Raw genomic sequence first — 22,829 nt, forward strand, 5'->3', positions numbered from 1 at the left:
GTGCTTTTACACAATGCAGGCACTTAATAAAAACTTATTGGATTGCATTAGATCAAAATGGTTGAAGGGACTCAAATTCATGTCATATGAGGATCAAAAGTAATTGAGATGGCTAATAGTGGGCTGCTTGTTCTGGCTCCCTTCAGCTCTTGACTTAGCTTTCTGAGGACACTTTCCGTGCTGCTGTAGTCAAAGCTATATGGAAGAACTGATTAATTTCTGATTTAATTCTAGTATCTGTGTTTTTGAGTTTCTATTGTTTTTGATGTCTGTGATATTTTTAAAACTTGATTTAACTTTTGGGCTTTCACTATTCTACACCTGAAACTTTGTTATTTTGTTTATAATACTGAAAAATATTTATTAACCTAACAAAAATTCTGATTTGCCAGATACAATTGCCTCCTTAACTCCAAATTACTTTGTATTTCTTTACATATGTATATGCTGTCTCCCCCAATAGATCTTATATTCTATTATCTAAATTCCCAGGGCCTCAGACAGGACCTATAAGGTAGTAGATCTTTTAAAATAAAACACTGACTAAAAAGGGGGCAACTTTGGCCACTTCATAATTGAATACCTTTTTCTTTCCCCAAATTTGTTAATTCTATCTATTCCATTCAAGTAACAGAAGCCTTGATACCTTAGATTTTCAAAGAGTTATCCAATAGTCCTAAATGTAATCTGGTAGTGTTTTAAGAAACATAGCTAGGGCTGGTTTGGGCCACCAAGGCTATATATTGATTCCCAGCTCTTAACCCTAAACTTTGAGCTAGAAAAAGCCTTAAAGATTATCTTACTAAAACGTTGACTCTTCAAAGATGGTGTTTTCTATTAATATTCTTCTATGATGAGTTATACTAAAAAAAAAAAAAAGGTAAGGAAAACAAAAGAAACTAAAATGTAAGTTTCATTATCAATTTTGTCTGGAGTACAATAGTATATAAAAACAGAAAGACACCCAACCATTTTCTTTCATTATGGGAAGCCACTAAGATAGTTTCTTTGGTGTTTCTTTCTTTTCTTTTTTTTTTTTAAGCAATACTAATATTGTTCTATAATCTCATCAATTCGCATGTTTCCTCCAAAGATGCAGATAGCAACCCATCTATGCCTGTCCATTCTATAAAACTCTTATCCATATCTTCCAAACAGTTCATCAAAGGTTGACTGAAAGGCTTGTAGGCCTTTGTCACTTTCTTTTGACATAATGAAGATACTAGGGTAGCACTCCATTGTTGATCTGTTATAATTTATCTTTTTACTCCTGTTCTTCTTTGAAGTCCCACACTGATTATATATAGTGGTCTAGTCACATCCATTCTCTATTGTTCAATAATAATAATGTCAATGTGTTCTAATAATGTTGCATAGTTTTGAACAATGTGCCTACACATCTAGTACTTTAAATAATATTATTCCTAACTTCTATGATTTGGTTCTTAAATGATTTACGATTAAGTATGATTATAACCCCAAATTATCTTAAACAGGAAAACAAACCAATGATTGCTATAATAACCCTATTAAAACAAGGCACTGAAACAGTATAGTATCGGTCTGGACTTCACCAAATAGTCTCAACTGAGTAGACTAGTCCAGAAATCACCAAGGCCATGATGGAAGAAAACAACAAATGTTTTCATTCAGTGATAACAATGACCATGGAAGGCCTTCAAGGACAACTGTTAAAAACACTCGGAAACAAAATCCAGTCAGAATACTGAGAAGAAAAGGAACAAAATGTAATCTTTTCTTCAAGTAACTTTTAAAGACATTATTAAAATAGACAAGCCTACCAACTCTATACATGCAGCCAAACTGGTTTTCTTTTTTAAATTTCAATTTCTGAAGATAGTAACTGAGGAGATTCAGTTAAAAAAAATTATTTATGCTTAAAGTTAGCAAGCCTATGCACAATGGTTAAGATTCTTTCTGAAAAACTAGGGAAATAAGAAATTTAATAAACACAGGAAAGCCATAATAATAACATTATTTTAAAAATATATGTGTGACTTATTATTCCCATTTATCTCACAGTAATCAACAAAGGTTGTTCAAAAAGTCAGTTGACAAGGTAACTTACTGGCATATCATATATAATAAAACATTTGCTTAAACAAAACTGTCAAGTGAATCTATTGTAATTCTTTGAGATTTGATGAATCATACCTTGAGTTTAAAATGGCTACTTTTCTACTAGGCACATGATCTCTACACAATGTACCAGGTATAGTTTGACTTTTACATGCCAAAAAATATTTCTGCTGCAATGTTGCCACCAGTTTGTGGGAGATGTTTTCCTTAAGATTTTCATTCTACAAAATTTATTAAAGGGATATACAAAATTTCAGGATGCAAGATAAAACCATGATGACTCTTTAGAAAATGAAAAAGCAACAAACACAAACCAGACTCCATAATTTATTGTCCCTGTATAAAAATCTTGTCCTACTCAATATTCGTATTGGAATCTTTAAGGTAGAATGTAGAAAACTAATAAGTCATTTTTTAGATACCTACAAGACATACTTGTCTTAGAATAAAATTAACCTTTTAAAAAACCTTATCAACATTCTTTTTGAATAAACTTATTTAATATACTAAAATGGATTAATTTTATTAAAAATGAACAAATTCTGTGGCAGAAAGAAAAATTTCAAAATTTCAAATCCTTAATGAGGTTTTTAATCTATTAAAGAAAGAAAAAAAATAATCCACCAGTGTACAGAACTGAATATGGAGGCAGTTACTTATTTTTGCCAAGTGTTCTTTGCTTCTCTGCATGTTCCACAATTTTTTCTTCCACATAAAGTCCTTTCCGTTTTCGTACTGAATTCATGTACTTTCTTGCTTGATTCTCCGAGTCAGCTTTCTCCCCAAAATGCAAATATTCTTCCTCAGTTGTTGGAACCCAGAATGGATCACTGGATATTATCTTTTAAAAAAAAAATAGTAGAATATCAGGTTTTTAATCTATTTCAGACATTACAGAGCTTCTTGATTCATATAGTATCTTTAAAAAAACAAACAAACCCCAAAACACCAGGGAGCTTCAAAAGTTGGAGTACAACAAAAGAATAAAGAAAAAAAAAACTCATTTGAATAAGATCTATGGGCCTAAGAAGCAAATTCAATAAAGTAGCAAGATATGCTATTTCTTTCAAAAACACTCCCTCTCCTATCCATTCTCTCACTTGCACCCTCTGTCATGATGCAGAATAAAACACACAATCTAATACTTGTAAAGAGAGTAAAATACTGGTCCATCCTTTGGCCCTACAGAGGCATTTTCCTAAGTCTCAGTAGGTTAACATTTTTATTGCTTCACAATGACTATAACTTTTTCCTTGGAAATTCAGCAATGATAATATATTTTTAGTTGATAGGGAAAAAATTGAGGATGTGATGATTGGAATAGAATTAGTTCTTGGAAGAGCCAGAAGTAGATAGGATCAAGACAACAAATGAAAGAGTTAGCATTAGTAAAAAGGATCATCTTATTCTTGAAGATCAAAGGGAAATAGATGAGACAACACAGAGAAGTCTGTTTTGAGGTGTGAAAGCAGAGAGAGCTCAAGATGCTGATGGTAAATGGCCTCAATCAACAAAGTGGGAGGTAAAACAGGGAATGGAAGCAGGTCTTGAGGTGAAGAGAGGTCATTGTAGGGAATAAGATAGAAAGCAAAGAAGGGATAGAGAAAAGAATTTCATTGCAACAAAGAATCGAAGTTACAAAGCATAATTTGTAGTGGACCTTGTCAGAATGGTTTTGTGACTTTTTAAAAGCAGCCCATTAAGCTGCTGCCATAAAACCTTTTGAGAATTATTTCGAGGGGGACAAGGAATGCAAGAAGACCAAAAGACTTTTCTAAATAATCTGTGCCCAAAATTCATTTTTTAAACTAAATTGAAAATTTCTAGCTTTGGTGACAAATGTCTGTTTTTACAGAAGTTACTACTATTGATAGAACAGAATATTGCTAGAAGGCTGAAATTCACATAAATATTTAAGAAACTGACACTTCTATTTCACATTATTAGGACATATAATTTTTTTTGACTCTTCTTAAAGTAACTCATCTTGTGAACACTATACTTTGCTATAGTATTTTATTTTTCCAAGTATATGTGAAGATAGTTTTCAGCATTCATTTTTATAAGACTTTGTATTCTAAATTTTTTTCTTACCTTCCCTTACTTCTCCCTCCCCAAGACAGCAAATAATCTAAAATAGGTTAATGGTACTTTTAAACCTATTTCTATATTTGTCATGTTGTTCAAGAAAAATCAGACCATAAGGAGAGAAAAACCACAAGAAAGAAAAATAAACAAAAAGATGAAAATACTATGCTTCCATGCACATTCAATCTCCATAGTTCTTTCTATGGATGTAGGTGACATTTCCCATCCCAAATTTATTGGAATTGCCTTGGAACACCACAATGTTGAGAAGAAACTACGTACAATGTTCTCCTGGTTCTGTTCACTTCACTCAGTGTCACTTTAAGTCTTTCCAGACTTTTCTGTAATCAGCCTGCTCATTATTTCTTATAGAACAATAATATTCCATAATGTATTCAGCCATTCCCCAAATGCTGGGTATCCCCTCAATTTCCAGTTTCTTGCTACTACAAAAAGGACTGCAACATTTTTGCGCATGTGAGTCCTTTTTCCTTTTTCAAGATCTCTTTGAGATACAGGCTCAGTAGAGATACCACTGGATCAAAGGGTATGCACAGTTGAGCATAGTTCCAAATTGTTCCCCAGTATGGTTGGATCATTTCACAACTTCACCAACAATGCACTAGTGAGAATACTATACTTTGGACACTTCTTCATATATCCCCTAAGCTTCCTAAAACCTACCTGAATTTTAAAGATGTCCTTAATTTTGCCTTCTCAGAGTCACAATGTCTAAATTTAACTCTGATCTTTCATAGTCTGGGTCTAATAATAGGAAAAGGAAAAGTCATCTATTTTTTTGAAGGTAAGCCTTTAGAGTTGTTTCATACATCATTATCTGAAGCAGTAACTCACTTTAATCTGTTCAATCTGTACATAAGAAAGTTGAGATCCAAAAACAGTAAATGCCTTACATATAATCTGCAACTAGATTTCAGGTTTCCCACAAAAATCAAAGCTGTTAGTAAATAGCAAAAAAATATAAATAATCTACCCCAGTAAGAAGTTTCTGTGTAACTGGTCTCTGCATAACCCATTTGGGGAAGATAAAAATAGCAATTAAAAGCAGAATCTCAAAGGACATGGTCTAGAGGCACACAAACATGCTGAGAAACACTATCTTTTTTTTTTTTTTAAAGGATTAAACATGGAAAAAGATGTCTTCTTTTATTATAGTGAGTTGTGACTCATCATAAGGACATTGACTTTGGTATTCTTTGCAGCACTGGACACATTACTTACAACATAGTCCTTAAAAAGTGTTGGCTGAACAATGGTCAAACAAATGAACAATAAGCAGACTTCCTCTTATTCCAAACTACTGAACAGGCTTTTCAAGAGGCCTTAAAAACACAATGTTCATTAACAGAAACAGATATTTGGCTATTTTGAGATATGCTCTAGATATCATTTCTAGAGGATCACAGGATCATAGATTTAAAACTGGAAAATACCTTGGAAATCTAGTTCTATGCCTTTCATGAACTCATTATGAATTTTCAGGTTCTAATGTATGTGATAAAATCTTAATAGCTTGAACTTCAAAAATAAGTAAACTGTCTGTCTATTCCCTTTTTTACCATTACCCAGTGAAAGAGCCAGAATTTGAACTCAGGTCTTTATGATGTGCCATGTACCAAGTTTAATGCAATCATTAAATAACATATCTTGGGACCACAATTCACATTCACCCTTTTTTTCATGAAAATACCATTGATTTTAATCATTGAAATCAATGGATAAATAGGATAAATAGGATATAGAGATATTTAGTTTATAGAAATACTTTCTGGAAGAATACCTATTCTGTATTCCAACAGGTACTACTTGCCAATATCTATAAACAGTGATCAACATTTCAAAGATTAATAAATCTAACTGTCTGTTAACTGATATAAAAATCATTTAGAGTGTGATAGTTTAAAATTGAGTTTCCCTATCATTAGGCTGAGAGTTATTTAAACATTCTGGAAAGGCAGGTGATTGTGTTTGATTATGCCTAGGAATGAATCAAATGTCTTAACTAAAATATAAAACAATCTTCTTGTGAGAGAAATCTTTAATGATGTTTTTTCCTTGCTGTATTTAATAAAGTTGATTTTTTAGCTTTTTAAAAAAATCACTCTGGCTAGATTTCTACTAAGCATAAATGTAATAATAAAAAACTGGTGGAACATCAAGAAAGAATAATGGTTAAGCTATTTCTTTCAGACTCCCACTTTAAAAACACAAATCAAATGTAAATATAAAGTGATGTTTAATCAGCCGGTGGTGACATATTTTTAATAAGCCAATAAATTAGCCCAAATGCCCCAAGTAAGTTGAGAACATAATCAATATTTAGATTACATATAAATGTTTCAGTGCCCAACCACTTTCAAAACCCAGTGACTGTGGTGAAAGACAAATCCCTAAAGATAAGTGGCAATTCTTTAATAGACTTTACAATGTTAGAATTTGTTTCTATAATGAATATTAAAGATGCAAGTCTGACCCGAAACCCATGCCAAAATGTGACTTGAGGGATATCAGACAATCAATCTACCCATAGATTATCATCCCCATTATTTTGCAAAGGACCTTAAAATCTCAACAATAAGATTAAATTCCTTTGGGATATGTGTATATTAATATCTTTATTGTTTTCCCCCATTTGGTTTGGACTTGTGATTTCATCTTTCCAAATTAAAATTAAAATTGGCAACCCTAAGTATCATTAACTCACTTCACTGACTAAAAGGAATCTTTAACATTTACTAAAGCTCCTTTTTCCTTCCACAGCCCAAATTCTCTAAAGATATAAATAAATATAAATAAAATAAAAAAAAAATTAATTGTGACATGAGAAACATCTAGCCCTATCAAGCAGTAATACTTGTTTAATCTCCACACAAGTCATTTCCCAAAGCCTCAGTTGTCTAATCTCAAAAACTAGGGCTGGGAATTTGGGGGAGAAATTGGACTAGAGTAAAGTTACTTCTATCTCTCTATATTATGATCCAATGAAAGTGATCATTACGGGAATAATATTGGAAGTAAAAATATAAAATCGTATTTGATATTAATGAGAACAGACTCCCCACCCCCATTTCCCAAACTATTGGTTATATTTTCAATTCTTATAAAGTTCTTTGGATTATCTAAAATCTAAATTTCTTTGACTTTTAATAAAATTTAATTTTGTCCTTATGGGGAGATGACTAAACTGATATTCCAACCTGTAATTCTAGGGGAAAACCTTATAATGCAGAACTCATTAATAACAAACCAAAAAAAATCTAAAATCTACTTAGTTTTAATGTTGTCAAAGAACAGAGCTCAATGTCTTCTTTTTCCTAAAAATGATGATAATGGCATAAAGTATCGTAAAGCTAATTCTTAAAAATATCTCCCTTTTTAGATTTTAGAATGACTGTGGCTTTACTTCTTCAGTAGAATAGAGGCTTTGTCTTTATTTTTTTTTCAAATTGAGCTAAACTATTGATTGTTCATTTATAAAGATCAATCTTCATTTAATTTTAACATCCTGAAGAGAGGGATTATAAGTTATACCTTTGCATTCCTCCTCACACTATAAAACAGTGGTCCTCAAAGTGTAGTCCAAAGAATTGTTGAGGTCTCTGAAACTCTTTCAGAGGGTCTACAAATTCAAAATTATTTTTTAATTTCTAATAGAGTAAATAGCTATAAATATAACCCATGTGAACAAAAACTCTTTGAACAGATCCTCTATAGTTTTTTAACAACATGAAGATACTAAGAACAAAAGTTTGAGAACTACTGCTATAAAACATGCTGTCTATTACAGGCTTTTAAATAAAATGTTATTTTTTTCTCACCTATCATCATCTCTCCATTCACATGGTCACTTCCCTAGTTCAGATCCCAATGTCTTGACATTCTTATACTACCACCACAGTCTTTTTAAATGGTCTATCCAAGAGCCTGGCAGATACTATGTTTTACTGATTGACTGCTTAGTTTCCCTGCTTCCACAGTCTCTCTCCAAATCATCTCTTCATTTGTTTGCCAGAATAATCTTGAAAGCACAAGTTAATCACATTAGGCCACTGCTCAAGAAACTCAGTGATTGCTTCTTGAAGAGAATACAAACTCCTGTTTAGTATTTAAGGGCTTAATCTGGATCTGTTCTACCTTTCCAGACTTTTTCCTTGCCATTCCTTTCATGTACTCTATGTTCCTGGCAAAATGGCCTGGTGGATCTGTGTCCCAAACATATCGATCCATCTTCTGCCTCTATGCTTTGGCACAGACTGGTGTGTACTCTCTAGTTCTAAGCTCTGCCTCTTGGAATCTCTAGTCTCTTTCAAGGCTTAGGTCAAGACTATTATCTTGGAGAAGCCTTTGATTCTCCTAGCTGTTAAAACATCTTTTGAAATCACTTTATATTTATTTACCCATCTGTGGATATACTCTGTTCCCCCAAGAAAAAAAAGTAAGTCTAGGAGGGCAATGTTTATTTTGTCTTGGTACAGCCAGCATCAAGCATAGTGGCTCATATATAACAGGCTTTTAATAATAATTTGTTGAATGGAAGCAATACTAATACAAAAGAAAAACAACTTGCTCAATTGAGCTGCCTTAAGTTTTGGCAGTAAGAAGCATTAAATGTTGGACCTCATCAGAGAGGGAAATGAAATCAGTTTCCCTCGAGATCTCTTGGAATTACATTAAGAGTCATCTGATTGGAAAGCTTTAAAAATAAATTTTGCTGAGAACCTGTGTGGTGCTGGTCAAATTAAATTAATTTTGTGGGTATCTCAAAACTGTATGATTTTATACAATTTATAAAGCAACTACAAATGAATTTAAAATTATGATTCTTTTAAAATAAACGCACACACAGCTAAGACTAAAACTATAAAAATCTTATTATCTTATATATGAACCAGTATATAGTATGGAGTAGCAGAAGGAACAATGGCTTTTGAGTCAGAGGACTTGAATTTAAATGTTGGCTCTTCTCCTGTATGATTTAGTGTGACTACTTCTCTTTGCATAGGTCTCAGTTTCTCTTGAAAAATGAAAGAGTTGGACTAGATGGTCTCTTAAACTGCCTGTCAGGGCTAAATCCTATGATCCTAAAAGTATATGTAATTTAGGACATGAATAGTTATAGAAATGAACAGTTTTTAAACTGTCAGACACAGAAAGAGGGGGTGAATGTGTGAATGTCTCCCGTTAAGTATGTGTATGTGTATGTAATCACTGCACTGGCTGGCTGGATTACACTTCAGTCTAAAATAAAATGTGAATAATTTATGTACTACTCACTGTTTTGTATATTGTCACACCTGAGCTGTCTTTTAGATAGAATCAACTAAAAATGTTTCCAAGTTGTTTCAAAAATTCAAATTTAACCTTGATGTCAAAGAGATTAGATTTTTGGTTTATATTAACTTAGAACAATGGTGGAGAAACTGACAAGAAGAGGTGACACTGCTTTGGCTATAATCCAAAGAACAATTTCATCCTGATAGGCTAATTGACATTCAGATGTAGTTTTAAAATTCAAGGACTCAGTAAAAAAACCTGTGAAAAGTAATTAAAAGTCTAATGAAAATTTCAATAGAAAATAATAACAACACTGCCTTGACCCAAAGTTTGGTTTCTTTTTCTGCCACACTACTAAAAATGCTCCCACAAAAAGTTATGAGTTCCTAACCACTAAATCTAATACCTCCCCACCCCCCTTTTAATCTTTTATCTTTGATTTCTATGCAAGATTAAACTCTGTTCCCTTCTGGATATTTTTCCCTTCATGATTTACTAAACATGGTATTCCTATTTTCCTCATTCTCTATCCCTTATATCTTTTTTTCCCTTGCTGCTCACCATTTAAAGTAGGCCCCAAGCACTCTCTTATACTCTTTCCTTTAGCAATGTCATTCACACCTATGATTTTAACTGTTGTTACTTCTATTGAGATGATTTCAAAAACTCTTCCCTCTAGAACTGACCTTTTTTCTGAGTTCTAGACCCATACCTACAACTCTCTACCTAGACCTGGCCAAGCCAAGGTTATTCTTTTTATGGAAAACCTTATCGTTCTGAGTCTATTTCTGTTTGTGACATCACTAATCTCCTAGGCCCTCAAATTCAAACTTGGGTCTTTGAATTTCCCTTTCTCTCATCTCTCAAATCTAATCCATTACCAAGTATTGTTAATCTCACCCCATTACTTGTTGCTATTTCTCTCTACTTCTACTGTTACTACTTTCAGAAATCTCACCCTATTACCAACTGCCTGAATTATTTAAGGAGCCTTTAACCAATGTTCCCACTTCTACATATTCCTCTGAACTTCTGCCAGATATAATTCTTACATACAGACATGGTTATTTCATTTTATTTAAAACATTTCTATTGTTCCCTATTCCCTTGACTGGTTAAATCATTCTCCTTGAAATGTTTTTTTCTCCCCATTTCTTAGCCTCTTTAAATTCAAGATCCCCTACTACCTAGGCCTAGCCTTCTTTTCCAACCTTATCTCCTAGTATTTCCCCTTCCACATACTCTATGCTAATCTAGACTATACTCCATGCTAATTTAGACTATTTACCATCTTCTTCTATACTTTCCCTGGTTGACACTTTCCCCCATATCTGGAATGCCTTCTCATTTTGCTGAATTCAAAATTCTTTGATTTAGAATCCAATTTAAACCCCACCTGATTCAAGAAGACTTAACTGAGTCCAACAGTTAGTAATGACCTTTCTAATTTTATAAAGAACTTATAGCTCTCTCACTCATTTATGTATCATTGTACAGCATAGTTATTAGTGTATGTGTCATGTTCCCTAATTAGAAAATAGAAAGATAAATTGCAGAGCTGTTGTGAGGAAAGCCTTTTGCAAACCATCAAGTATTATATAAATACAAATCATTATTACCATCATCTAAACTGTGTGTCTCATTCAGCACCTAACAAAGACCCTTAACTTAACAAGTTAAATTAAATGACTTATTTTAACACTAAATGAAAAGGAAGGAGTGACAAAATGGCTTGTGGTCATTACTTTCATTGGTGTCTCTCCATTCATCTATGTTCCATGTTGATTTTTTTTCTCCTTTTTTTCCCCTCTATCTTATTTCTCTTTCCTTCTTATTTGTCTTCCATCTCCTTTCAATCTCTTCCCATAATTCTTGTAATCTCATTCTTAATTCTCCCCTCATGTGGAGACAATGTAGAAATTAGCATATCTTTATATCTTTATGAAGTTTAGGTTCTTTACCCTTATTAAAAAAAAAAAACACCCTGTTTTTTTTTCATAAAATTGAACTATGTACAAATACAAATAACTAAGCTTTCTAAGTGAAAATTTATATTTCAGCTCATAATGTATTAAGAGCCTTTGAGAATTAAAAAAAATTATCTTTAAAAATTAAATTTGTATTTTTTCCAATTACTATTTAATTGTTTTTCTCCTTTCTACCTATGCCACATAATGAATTAAAAAGAACTTCTGTATCATAAGCATAGTCAAAATATCTGCCTTTATTTTTTCAAGTAGGTGAGTCAAGTAATTTATATTTTGCTAAGCAAAAAAAAATTTTTATTTTTTTTGTGGGCCATTGGCCTTTCATAGAAAAAAATTGTTTTCCCCACAACTGGTTTAGAAACAGTGCTGCCTGGAAATGGACCAGATAATGTCTCAATCTTTATTCTAGCCATATAATCCTACTAACAAGGGGGCAGACGTGTAACCTAAAAATACAGATCAGGAATTTGCAACCACTTTTAGCTAATATTCCATTCTATAACTTATTTTGACCAAAAAAGGGCGAGGGGGAAAAACAGCTAGCCTAAAATCAACTTTGGGCCAGAAGAACTTCATGTGGTTTGGGAAGGCTTTGTTGAAGGGGCAAGGAATGAATGAAGATCTGTCTTTGGAATTTTGGCACAACTTGCTAGGGTGGAGGAAGATCATAACTGCTCAATGATTCAACAAGAATTATCGAACTCCTATGTTTAAAGCATTGTGTGCTAGGTGCTTAGGGAAATACACGACTAAGAAAAGGTTCTTACTCACATGAACCTTAAAAACTAACAGAAAAGAACGAGTTAGCTGAGCAGATTAGCCTAATTGTATTGACAAGTTATACTGACTTTAAAACATTTCAAAGATTTTAATTCTAAGAAAACTAAAGCAAAAACAAACATTTATTGAAAAACTTCTATAGGAAAGTTTTGTACATGGCATGCAATAAACAGTCCTTGTCCCCAAGGAGCATATGGAGTGTGGAAATAGTGTTAACAACTTGATGTTTAAAAATTAAAATGTTATGCAAAATCCAAATCAAAAATTAATTTTATTCCCATTCATTTTTTCCTCAAATAGTTATCAGTGGAAAAACTAAAATCTATAATGGTTGATTCAAAATAATTTATTTTTCATATTATGATCTGAATGCAACAATGGTTTAGTGGCTTAATCAAGATTTTCTCTCTTTTCCTCTTTTCTTCTTTCCAAAATCACTTGAGTTCAAATTGGCCTCAGACAACAGCTTTGTGATCCTGGACTCTGTGTTTCAGGGCCTTAACTATAAAATGAAAATAATTAGTAGCATTTTCCTCACAGAATCGTGGGAAGATCAAATGAGTCAATATATATAAATGCTACCTATTATCTAAAAACAAGAATGCACACTTATCATAATTATTGTTTAGTAATATTATCTGTTTAATATTGTCCCACAGTTTCATAAAGATTTAATAAAGATTATCAGCTCATGTTGGCTTGAAAAGTTTGCAAATTTTAGACTTTTTACAAGATCCATATAAATGGCAGATTATAAATTTTTCTCAGGGAAAAACCATGCCACTTTCTTGATCTAAAATTTCTAAAAGACTCCTGCTGGCTCATAGGGACAGAACTAGCTCTTTGTCTTATGGGGTCAAGGGACAACTCTTTGGTATAAGAGGTTCTGGGCCTCTATGAAGGAAAGTGTCAACCAGGGAAAGTATAGAAGAAGATGGTAAATAGTCTAGATTAGTTTAGGGTACATGGAGGGGGAAATACTGGGAGAAAAGGTTTGGAAAAGTAGGCTAGATCTAGGTAGTAGGGGATCTTGAATTATCTAGCTTGAAAATTCATGGGTGCCCTACAAGAACTCAAATTTTGGCCACATACTTGAGCACATTCTAGGCTATCCTAACCTTACACTTTTGCTTAGTGTTTCTCTGTTCAAAAAGACCTTGCCCAACATCTCTGCTAATCAAAATCCTAGTCAGAGTATGGATGCCCCCTCCCATTAGGACCCCAACCCGATGGCTGTCCCTACCTCCTCTGAATCACTAATCACTTCAAACCTCTGCCAACTGGAGCCTCAAAGCACTTTAACTTCCTTTCACAGCACTCATGTGCTACCTAATACTATTTGTTGTGTCCTTGTTTTTTCCTTGATAAGATAAAAGCTCTGGAAGGCAGAAATGTTGGCTTATGTGTATCCATTCTCCTAATAAATTTTGTCAAATGATTGCAAAAATGACAAGCCTAATGAATGAAGGTGGAAAAGAGACATTAGTTCTAGCTTTGAGTCTAGACAGAACAGCAAAACTATTTGGGGTTTACATTTTTTCAAATAAAGTGTAAGGAAAAAAGTCTCCATGAGTCTCATTCTCACTGCCACAGTAAACTTAACCAAGCATTGGGACAGTTAACCCTGTTGGCAGATCCTGGGGCAGACCAGCACACAAATGCCACAGCAGTCCTGAGAATGTACAGTACTTTTTCTTCTCGGTCTTTCACTTTCCTACTGCAATAGGTTAGATTTTACTCCTCAATTTTAATGCAATTTTAGTTATCTGATATTATCATCCAAACTCCAGTTCCCCAACTTCTACCACCTGATTCCTCATTTCCATCTTTGTTAACATTACTACCCCCACAAAGTTTCTTCCTAACCCCAGCTTGCCCTTTGAAATGCCTGTTACATAGGCAATAAACTTCTCTTCATGTTATCTCTTTTGCTCTTCTACTCCCTTCCATCTATTAATTTTTATTGAAATCTGAGTGCTCATTGATGATAGTTATTCTGGCCACTCTTTCCAGTACTGGTTGTACTTTTAGTTATTCTCCCACTGGCTGAGACAGGGGACTTCCTTGCTTCCCATGGTGTCACTTGTGAGTTCTCCCTCTACTTCCATCATTGAGTTACCTCTCTTCCTTTGAAGATCAGGATATTTATATATACTGCCCAATCAAAATCCTGGTATCTGTTATCTGTAGACCCCCCCTTCCTGAGGTCAGTCCCCTTCCTTCTTCAGTGAGTTTGGTACTTGGAACACAGTTTTTCTCTCCTCTCCAACTCCTGACCTCAAACTACATTGTAACTCTCCCTCAATCTCTAGCCACTCAATTCTATATTGTCCTTCACTTTGGAATCACTATCCCCCTTGTCAATATTATCAATTATGTTCAGCCAAGCTTAAGTCTGGATTCTGCCTTCACTTCTAGATATATAATGTTGAAGGAAGAAGGAGAAAATCATGCAACTATTCTTTTGGAGTTTACTACAAATTTTTGTTATAGACCCTTTCATGGGCCCTTTCTGAAACTAAGCAAATTCTACTATATTCTCTTATTACTTGACAATTCTACCTCACTATTCCACTCTTCACAGAGTTCTTTCAAACCTTTTCATCTCTCTTCTCTCCTTCCCCCATTCTCTCAGTTGAAAACTGCCTCACATTCTATAAAAACAAAAATTTGCCACTTGCTATGAGCTACCTCTTTTCCCCTCTTCTTTATCTTTTATCACTCAGATGCTTTCTGCCACTATCTCCTCCTTTAACCCTTGTTTAACATAATGAAGAGGCTTTACCCTTCACCAAAGCCAATCCCTTTAGTTGTTCAAATGGTCTCTTCCATCCCATTTCTTCCCCAAAATTTGCCCCTTTCATTTATTTTCAGTCTCTACTTGTCTATAACCTAAACACATGTCCATGTCTCCCTCATCCTAGGGGGAAACAAACAAACAAAACCTCACTTAATCCTTCCATCCTGGTTAACTATCATCCTATGTCTCTTCTGTCCTTTGTAGCTAAACTCTTTAGAAATTTTTCTACAATAAGTGTCTCCCTTATTCTTAGCTTCTTCTAATAGGGCTTTCTACCTTATTATTCCACAAAAATTGCTCTCTCCAAAGTTACCATTGATCTCTTAGTTGCCAAATCCAATGGTTTTTTAATCAGTCCTCCTCCTTCTTGACCTCTCTGAAGCCTTTGACACTGAATCACTATTTACCCACTATTTACCCTTTGATATTCTACACTCTAGATTTTTGGACACTGTTCTCTCCTAGTTCTCCTACTTCCATCTCTGTCTTCTCTTCCAGATCACACCCACTGACCATAAATATCCCTCAGGACCCCTCAATCTTGGGTCTTCTTCTCTTCTCCCTCTATATTATCTCATCAGCTCCCTTGGATTTTAGTTACCATCTCTATGCTGATGATTTTCAAATATTTGCTCCTGGTCTTACACCTCTGCCTTTCTTACAGCTTGAACTGGAAGTCCACTAGACATCTAAAAGATATACAAAACAGAACTTATTCTCCCCTCATCCTCCTACTGTCGACGGCAACACCATCCTCCCAATCCCTCAGGCTTGCAGCACAGGAGTTATCCTGGACTACTTACTGCATCTCATTTCCCCCTACCCCCACCCCCCATCCAATCTGTTGCCAATTTCACCTTTGAAACATCTCTCAAATATACCCCTTCTGTTCTCCAACATTGCCAACACTCTGGTATAGGTCCTCATCATCTCAGTTAATGCAATGACTTAGTGGTGGATCTGCCTGCCTCACGTTTCTTCTTATCCTAATCCATCCTTTATTCAACTATTAAACTGATTGTCCTAAACCACAATGCTGATCTTGTCACTCCTCTATTCAATAAATTCTACTGGTTTCCTATTGCTTCCAGGATAAATACAAAATGCTCTGTTTGACATTCAGAGGTTTTTTATAACCTAACCCAGTCTTACATCTTATTCCTTCAAAAGGTACTATTCCATCTAGTGACACTGATTTCCTGATTGTTCCACAAATAATAATTTGATTTCAGCTCTGTGAAAAATGTTCTTTAGCTGTCTCCCATGCCTGGAATGCTTTCCCTCCGCTGCTCCAACTACTAACCTCATTCATTTTCTTTAGATCACAACTAAAATCCCATCTTTTGTTAAAAGCCTTCCCTAACCCATTTTTATTCTGGTGCCATCTTTGTTAATTTCTATTTTTTTGTTATATAACTTAACTTTTTATCTTTTCTTTTGCACATTATTTCCCCAATTTAGACACTGTTAAATTGACACTGTTAAAACATACTTAGTATCTAGTCTATTATCAACTCCTGTCCCTTCTTCTCCATATGTAGATACTACATAGAAAGGAATTCCATGACATCGCTGTTTCTAATGGTTTCCACATGGAAAATGTACATAATTTTAATTTCTGGATTTTTTTGAAGTACTTCCTCTCAAAAGCTCTTGATTGTAAATAACAGCATGATAGGACACAAATAATAAAATATTTTTAAAATGTTTGAAGTGAGATAGCAGAAACTGTTATTTCTAAAGCTCAATGGGATCATTTACTGCTTCAAGTTTTCTAAAGATTTTGAAGCTTTTGAAAATAGCATGTTTACAGATGGGAAAGGGACCACAGAAAGATGGGAAAAGTTTCAAAGAATGATTTAAAAAAATTTTTTTCTTCTAAAAGATTTTTTATTAAGAGTCCAACTTCCAGAATGACATTGTCTGCAATTGGAGAGCTTATTTTCTTTGACCTTACTTTTTACAGGTCCTTTTAACACACCCACCTCCATTATCCCTGTTGATCCTATCTCATCCCCCAACAAAATTAATCCAAGTGTTTATTTAAGGCTCCCTTCTTTCTCACTTCACAAACCCATCTTCTTTCCACTTCTGTCTTTCACTAAGAAGATTGACATCCTTTGATATGAATTCCCTCAATTCCCCTATCTTCTGCAAAACTTTCCAGAATTGTTACTCAATACTCCTTCTTGACCTCTAGTTATGAAAAAGAGGTGAGCCTTCTCCTCATTAAGACTAAATCTGTGCTACCTGTGCCCTGATCCATTTTCCTCCAGTTTCTTCTAGGACCTCACTAACTTGGAAACGGTATAAGCTTGAATTCCAATTTTTTTTCGTCTTTAAACTCAATTTTATTACTTTCAAGAATGAATTGTGAATATAAAGCAATAATTCTGTTTTTATTTTAAATAAGCACACATTCTAACATATAAAACCATCCCATTAAGGCTATTATAATTCAATTTTTTTTGGAATGCTTTTTGGAACTGCCATCAGAGCAAGCTTTCAAGCCGCCAAAAAAATGTTTCAATACTTTTCAGCCATATCTTGTTTCTTATTCCAAACTATTATATCAAGTTGGCTTACCTGCCTTACTCAGTAGACCAATTTCAAACCAACTTTTGGCTGATTCTAGAAATCAAATCCCCTCTCAAGGAATAAAAGATGATTCACTATAAAAGACATTCAAAAGAGTATGCGGCTGGTTCCAAAGATAATTCCCCAAGGGGAAATTTTCTAAACAAGTTTTAAGTAATGGCAGAATCCCTGGAATAAGAACACATTTTCCCAAGGGATTACTTAGAAGATCAAAACTCTTGCACGAGGATAAGTAACAGTAATAATAGCTGATACAGCTTAATATGTGCCAGGCACAATGCTAAGTTCTTTGTAGATATTATCACATATTGATCCTCAGAACAACCTTAGGAGGTATCCCCACTTCAGAATTGAGGAAACTGAGGCAAGGAGAGGTTAAGTGATTTGCCTGGGATCATACAGATAGTGAATAGTATGTCAGGTTTAGGAAAACCTGTCTTATGATTAGAATACACCTGAGCTTGGCTTGGCAGAGGTACAGCAACACCTGTAGCTTAGTCACAGCAAGCTTTGCTTAGAAATAATGGGATAATTTCTAATTGTTTCATTAAGTCAATTTAGCAGCAAAGATTCTCTAAGAGAATAGTGCAAGAGGGGCCGCACAAAGAGCAGAAGAATTGAATTTGAAAGTGTAATGGCCATGGAGCCAAGGGTCCTGGGTTCTGACTCCTGTTGTGTAAACGGCTGGAACGCTTGAGAAAATGAAGAATTGTGGGGGAAAACAGTAAGGAAAAAAGTCAAAATGATTCCTGACTTGTAGAGGACTGACACTCTTGAGTTCATACACTGAAGTCGGACAACTGAGCACTTAAGGCTAATTACCGATTGTACAACACTCTATTAGCATATGCTTGGAAAATGGCCTTTCCCACTATTCTGTGCTGGCTCGATAATTGGTGTATACAGAGAATTGTGAGAGGGACTAGGGGGTGGAGAAAAACTAGCCAGAGTCACTTTTTGGGCGGGAGATGAAGCGGAGAGGTCGTGGAGATCCTGTGTCCATCCAATTCACTTCTATCCCTAAAGACCAATAATAAAGATCAAGGACTTTTGCTTATCCTGACTCCAGCTGATTCTAAGGTATCCAGAGGGCTAACTCGGTTTTCACACTATTATATCACTATGTCACCACAGGCATTTAGTACAGTCCCAAATATTTCACGATATTGGATCTGGAGGTACAGAAGCTTACACTGTCAATATCAGAAATCAGAAATGTTGCTTGATAAGCTCTGGAGAAAGACTGGACAAAAAGAAATCTCATAGAAAGTGGGATTATCATTTAGTTAAGCATTTACTAAACATGCTACATGCCAGGTACTATCCTAAGGGATAGGAACACAAAGGCAAAAGACAGTCCCTGAAAGGAGCTCATAGTCAAATGAGGGAGAAAACATACAAATAGCTATCTACAAACGAGTTAAGAACAGGAGAACAGGAAATGATCAGCATTTCTGTAAAGGTTTTCTGTAGGAAATGTTTAGCTGGGACTTGAAGGAAGCCAGCAAAGCCAAGAGGCTAAAAGGGAGAGAAAGAACATTCCAGATACAACAGACAACCAGGGAAAATGGAACTTGAGATTTCTTATTGTGATCCAGGAACAGCAAGGAGGTCACTGATACTGGACTGTAGAATCTCCAGGAAGCTGGCATGTAAAATATGAGAGGCCTGGAAAGAGTTGTGGGGGAGAAAGAGGCTATAAAAGGCTTTGAACCCCAAACAGAAAGTTTCATTTCTGATCCTGGAAGAGACTGGGAACCCTTCAGACAATAGGGCATATGCTTTAGGAAAATCACCTGGCAATTGAGAGAAAGATAGCCTGAAGTGGGGAAAGATTGGTGATAGGGACAACAAACCTGCAGGCTGGTACCAGAATGGTGGCAGTATCAGGAGAGAAGGTAGACCCTGGAGAGATGTTGCAAAGGTGAAATCAACAGGCCTTAGCAACAAAGTGGACATAGTGATTGTGGGGTGAAAGATAATGAGGAGTCCAAGATAACACTAATGTGGAGTGTCTAGGAGTCATGGGAATGGTGGTATTCCATTACAGTAGTAGTAATACAGTAGTATTGTGTAATACAGAAGTTTGGAAGTGAGGAGAACTCGAGGGTGGGGGAAAGATAATGAGTTCAGTTTCAGCTATGTTGAGTTTAAGATGTGTATAGGACATCCATTTCAAGATATCTAATAGACAAAGATATAATACTGGAGATCAGCAAAGTAGGTAAGGGATGAATAAGTAGATTTGAGATTAATCCATACAGAGATAATTGATTCCATCAGAGTTGATGAAATCACCAATTAAAATGGTACAGAAGGAGAGAAGATAGCCCAGAACAGATCCTAAAACAACTTAATATGAATTCATTTATTCTTTTGTCATTTGCTATTCTGTATTTTAGTTCTGCTTTGGATTTATTCTTTTGATATTTGTTCTGTATATATTTATATTTGATATGTTCCTAGAGTCTCCCTTGTTAGAATATAAGTTCTTTGTGGGCAGAGACAATTTCCTTCTTTGTATTTGTATGTTCAAAGAGAGCACAGTGCCTGGCAGTTGGTAAACACCTGATCAAGCATGTTGACTGAATAGTGGTATGCCTCATTCCCAAAAAGAATGGAGAGAAGAGGAGAAACTGAACAGACAATTGGGAGCTTAGTCATTCAATTGTATAGTCTTGGATTAGTCATAACTTTCTATTCTACTACTAAATGGAACTATAGGAACTCTATAGTACAATTGCTGACACTTTTTACTTTCACTCTTCCCACAAAGACATACATATTTATCCTTCTAACTTCAAGAAGGCCCTCACTACAGCAAAGATCTCCTTTCATTTTACCTTGATTCTCTTTTCTACTTAAGGAGAGTAGCTGTTCCAAACCCTTTCTTCTCTTAAGCATACCATGCTACCTTTTTCAGATGATGATCTAAATTAGATTCAAATTTTTATCTGAATCCATACTTTATACCCCAAGATAATCCCCAAAGATTCATGTAACACAGTATTTGAAAGATCACATAAATAAACATGAAAAAATGGGAAACATGGAAAAAATTACCTATTAGATCTACAAATAGGAAAACAAGAAATAGAGACCACAGAAATTAAATGGATAATTTTGATGACATAAATTTAAAAAAAAATCTTTACAAACAAATCTAGTAAAGATTCACAAAGGAAGCCATTACCTGGGTGGAGGTGGGAAGTCTTTTCAACAAGTTTCTCTGATAAAGGTCTCATTTCCAAGATATTTAAGGAACCAATTCAAATTTATAATAATAAGAGCCATTCACTAATTGTTAAATATACTAATGGACGAACAGGAACTTCTCAAGGAAGAAATCTAGGCTACTATAGCATATCAAAAAAAAAAAAAAAAAAAAAAAAAAAAAAAGAAAAGAAATGCTCCAATCAACTATTTAGAGAAAGGAAAGTAAAAGTAATGCTGAAATATACCTCTGAGATACCTGATTGGTAAAAATAACAAAAAAAGATGATAGAAATTGTAGGAACTGTAGGAAAACAGGGAATACACTAATGAATTTGTGAATGGGTATAACTATTTTGAAAAGCAATTTAGAATTATACAGGAAAAGTTGCTAAATAGTACATGACCTAGCTTATATCCAAAGAAACCAAAGAAAGAAGCAAAGAGCTTATATGTACAAAAATATTCACAGCAACTATTTTTGTGGTAGCAAAAAGTTGGAAAATAAAGAAATGCCAATCAATTGAGGAATGGCTAAATATAGTATATGAATGTGATGGAGACTTGTTCGTGCTATAATAAAGGAAGAAATAAATGATTTAATGAAAAAGAAATAGCAAGACTTATATGAACTGATATAGCATAAAGTAGAACTAGAAGAAAAATTTATGCAATAGCAACTCTGTAAAGATAAAATCTTTGAAAGCTCTAAGAATTATGATCACTGCAAAGAACATTCATGATTCCAGAGGCTGATGATGAAATATGCCATCTTCCTTCTGACAGAGGTGAGAGATTTAAGGTGCAGAATGAGACAGATATTTTTGTATACAGCTAATGAATTTGTTTTGCTTGACTATGCATTGTTATAAATCTCTGCCCCTCCTTTCCCCTCTTTCTGTCTCCTCTCTAACCCCTAACCTTTCCCATCTTCTCCAGCAGATTGACTCCACTATTATCATACCTGTAATCTTGACTTTTTCCTCCCCTGCTGCCTAAAAACACACCTATGTCTTCTCTATTCTTACAAAACTCTCAATAGAATTACTATCCAGCATAGACATAAATCCTTTATCTTTCTTCAAGTTTTTTGCCAAACTCTTTTTAAAAAAGTATTTTACTAGTATCTTTACTTCTATTTCTTTTACTCGATTAAAAATAACAACAACAAAAACCAATTTTAAAAAATCTAGTTTTTGATTGCACTGCAGGGGGTGGAGGTAAGGGTGAGGATTGGGGGGGTTGGAGATCACATGATCTCTGGAGAGTCAGATCCTGGGTTGCAGGAGATGACAGGAAGTTGCAGGACGTAACATGACCTGTGGGAACAAGACAACACTGGTGACCACTGGTCAAGGATGGCCATGTCCTTTTGATCTATCCATGAAAAGGCTTGGGTCTTTTCCTATTTAACTGGCTGTTCTACTTCGGGCTGATCAGATTCAGGGCACATGGGCAGGAGCTGGAATGGCTACCAGGTGTGTGTCTGGGCCTCTCCCTGCAGGGACTAAATAAATGCTCTCTCTTTGTACCTGAAGATGTCTCTGATTAGTTAATTTGGGAAAGAAGGTCTAGCACCCATTCCACACAGGCAAAACTCCTTGGGAGGGGAAAAAAAAAAGCATTTTACTAGTGCCTCTATTTCCATTCCTTTTAATCTCTTAAAAACAACATCAAACTTCCCAAAAAAACTTAATCTGGCTTTTGAATGCACTTCTCAGCTGAAATTGCTCCCTCCAAATTTACCAATGACCTCTGAACTGCCAAATCTAATGGCCTTTTCTCAATCTTTACTACAGCATTTCATTGATATTCACACATTAACATGCTATCTCTTGTCTCAATGTTTTTGCATTAGTTGCCCACCTTCCCTTACACTCAATCTTGGAATGTATCTTTCCTTACCTCAGCCTTTTAGAATTCCTGGTTTCTTTCAAGACTCAGCCCAAACACCACCTTTTGCATGA

The 22,829-nt window shown here is 34.7% G+C and overlaps 1 protein-coding gene across 1 annotated transcript in view; it reads right to left on the minus strand.

Moving 5' to 3' along the window:
• Positions 1-1,926: 1,926 nt before the first annotated feature.
• The window catches only part of EFL1 (elongation factor like GTPase 1), a 208,710-nt gene continuing 187,807 nt past the window's right edge, over positions 1,927-22,829 (minus strand). Inside the window, exon 20 of the mRNA XM_051981171.1 lies at positions 1,927-2,941. Within this exon, the coding sequence (XP_051837131.1) occupies positions 2,753-2,941 (189 nt within the window). The 3' untranslated portion in view covers positions 1,927-2,752. The remainder of the gene's footprint in view (positions 2,942-22,829) is intronic.

The sequence above is a fragment of the Antechinus flavipes genome, chromosome 2, assembly GCF_016432865.1.
Source record: "Antechinus flavipes isolate AdamAnt ecotype Samford, QLD, Australia chromosome 2, AdamAnt_v2, whole genome shotgun sequence".
Taxonomy (NCBI): domain Eukaryota; kingdom Metazoa; phylum Chordata; class Mammalia; order Dasyuromorphia; family Dasyuridae; genus Antechinus; species Antechinus flavipes.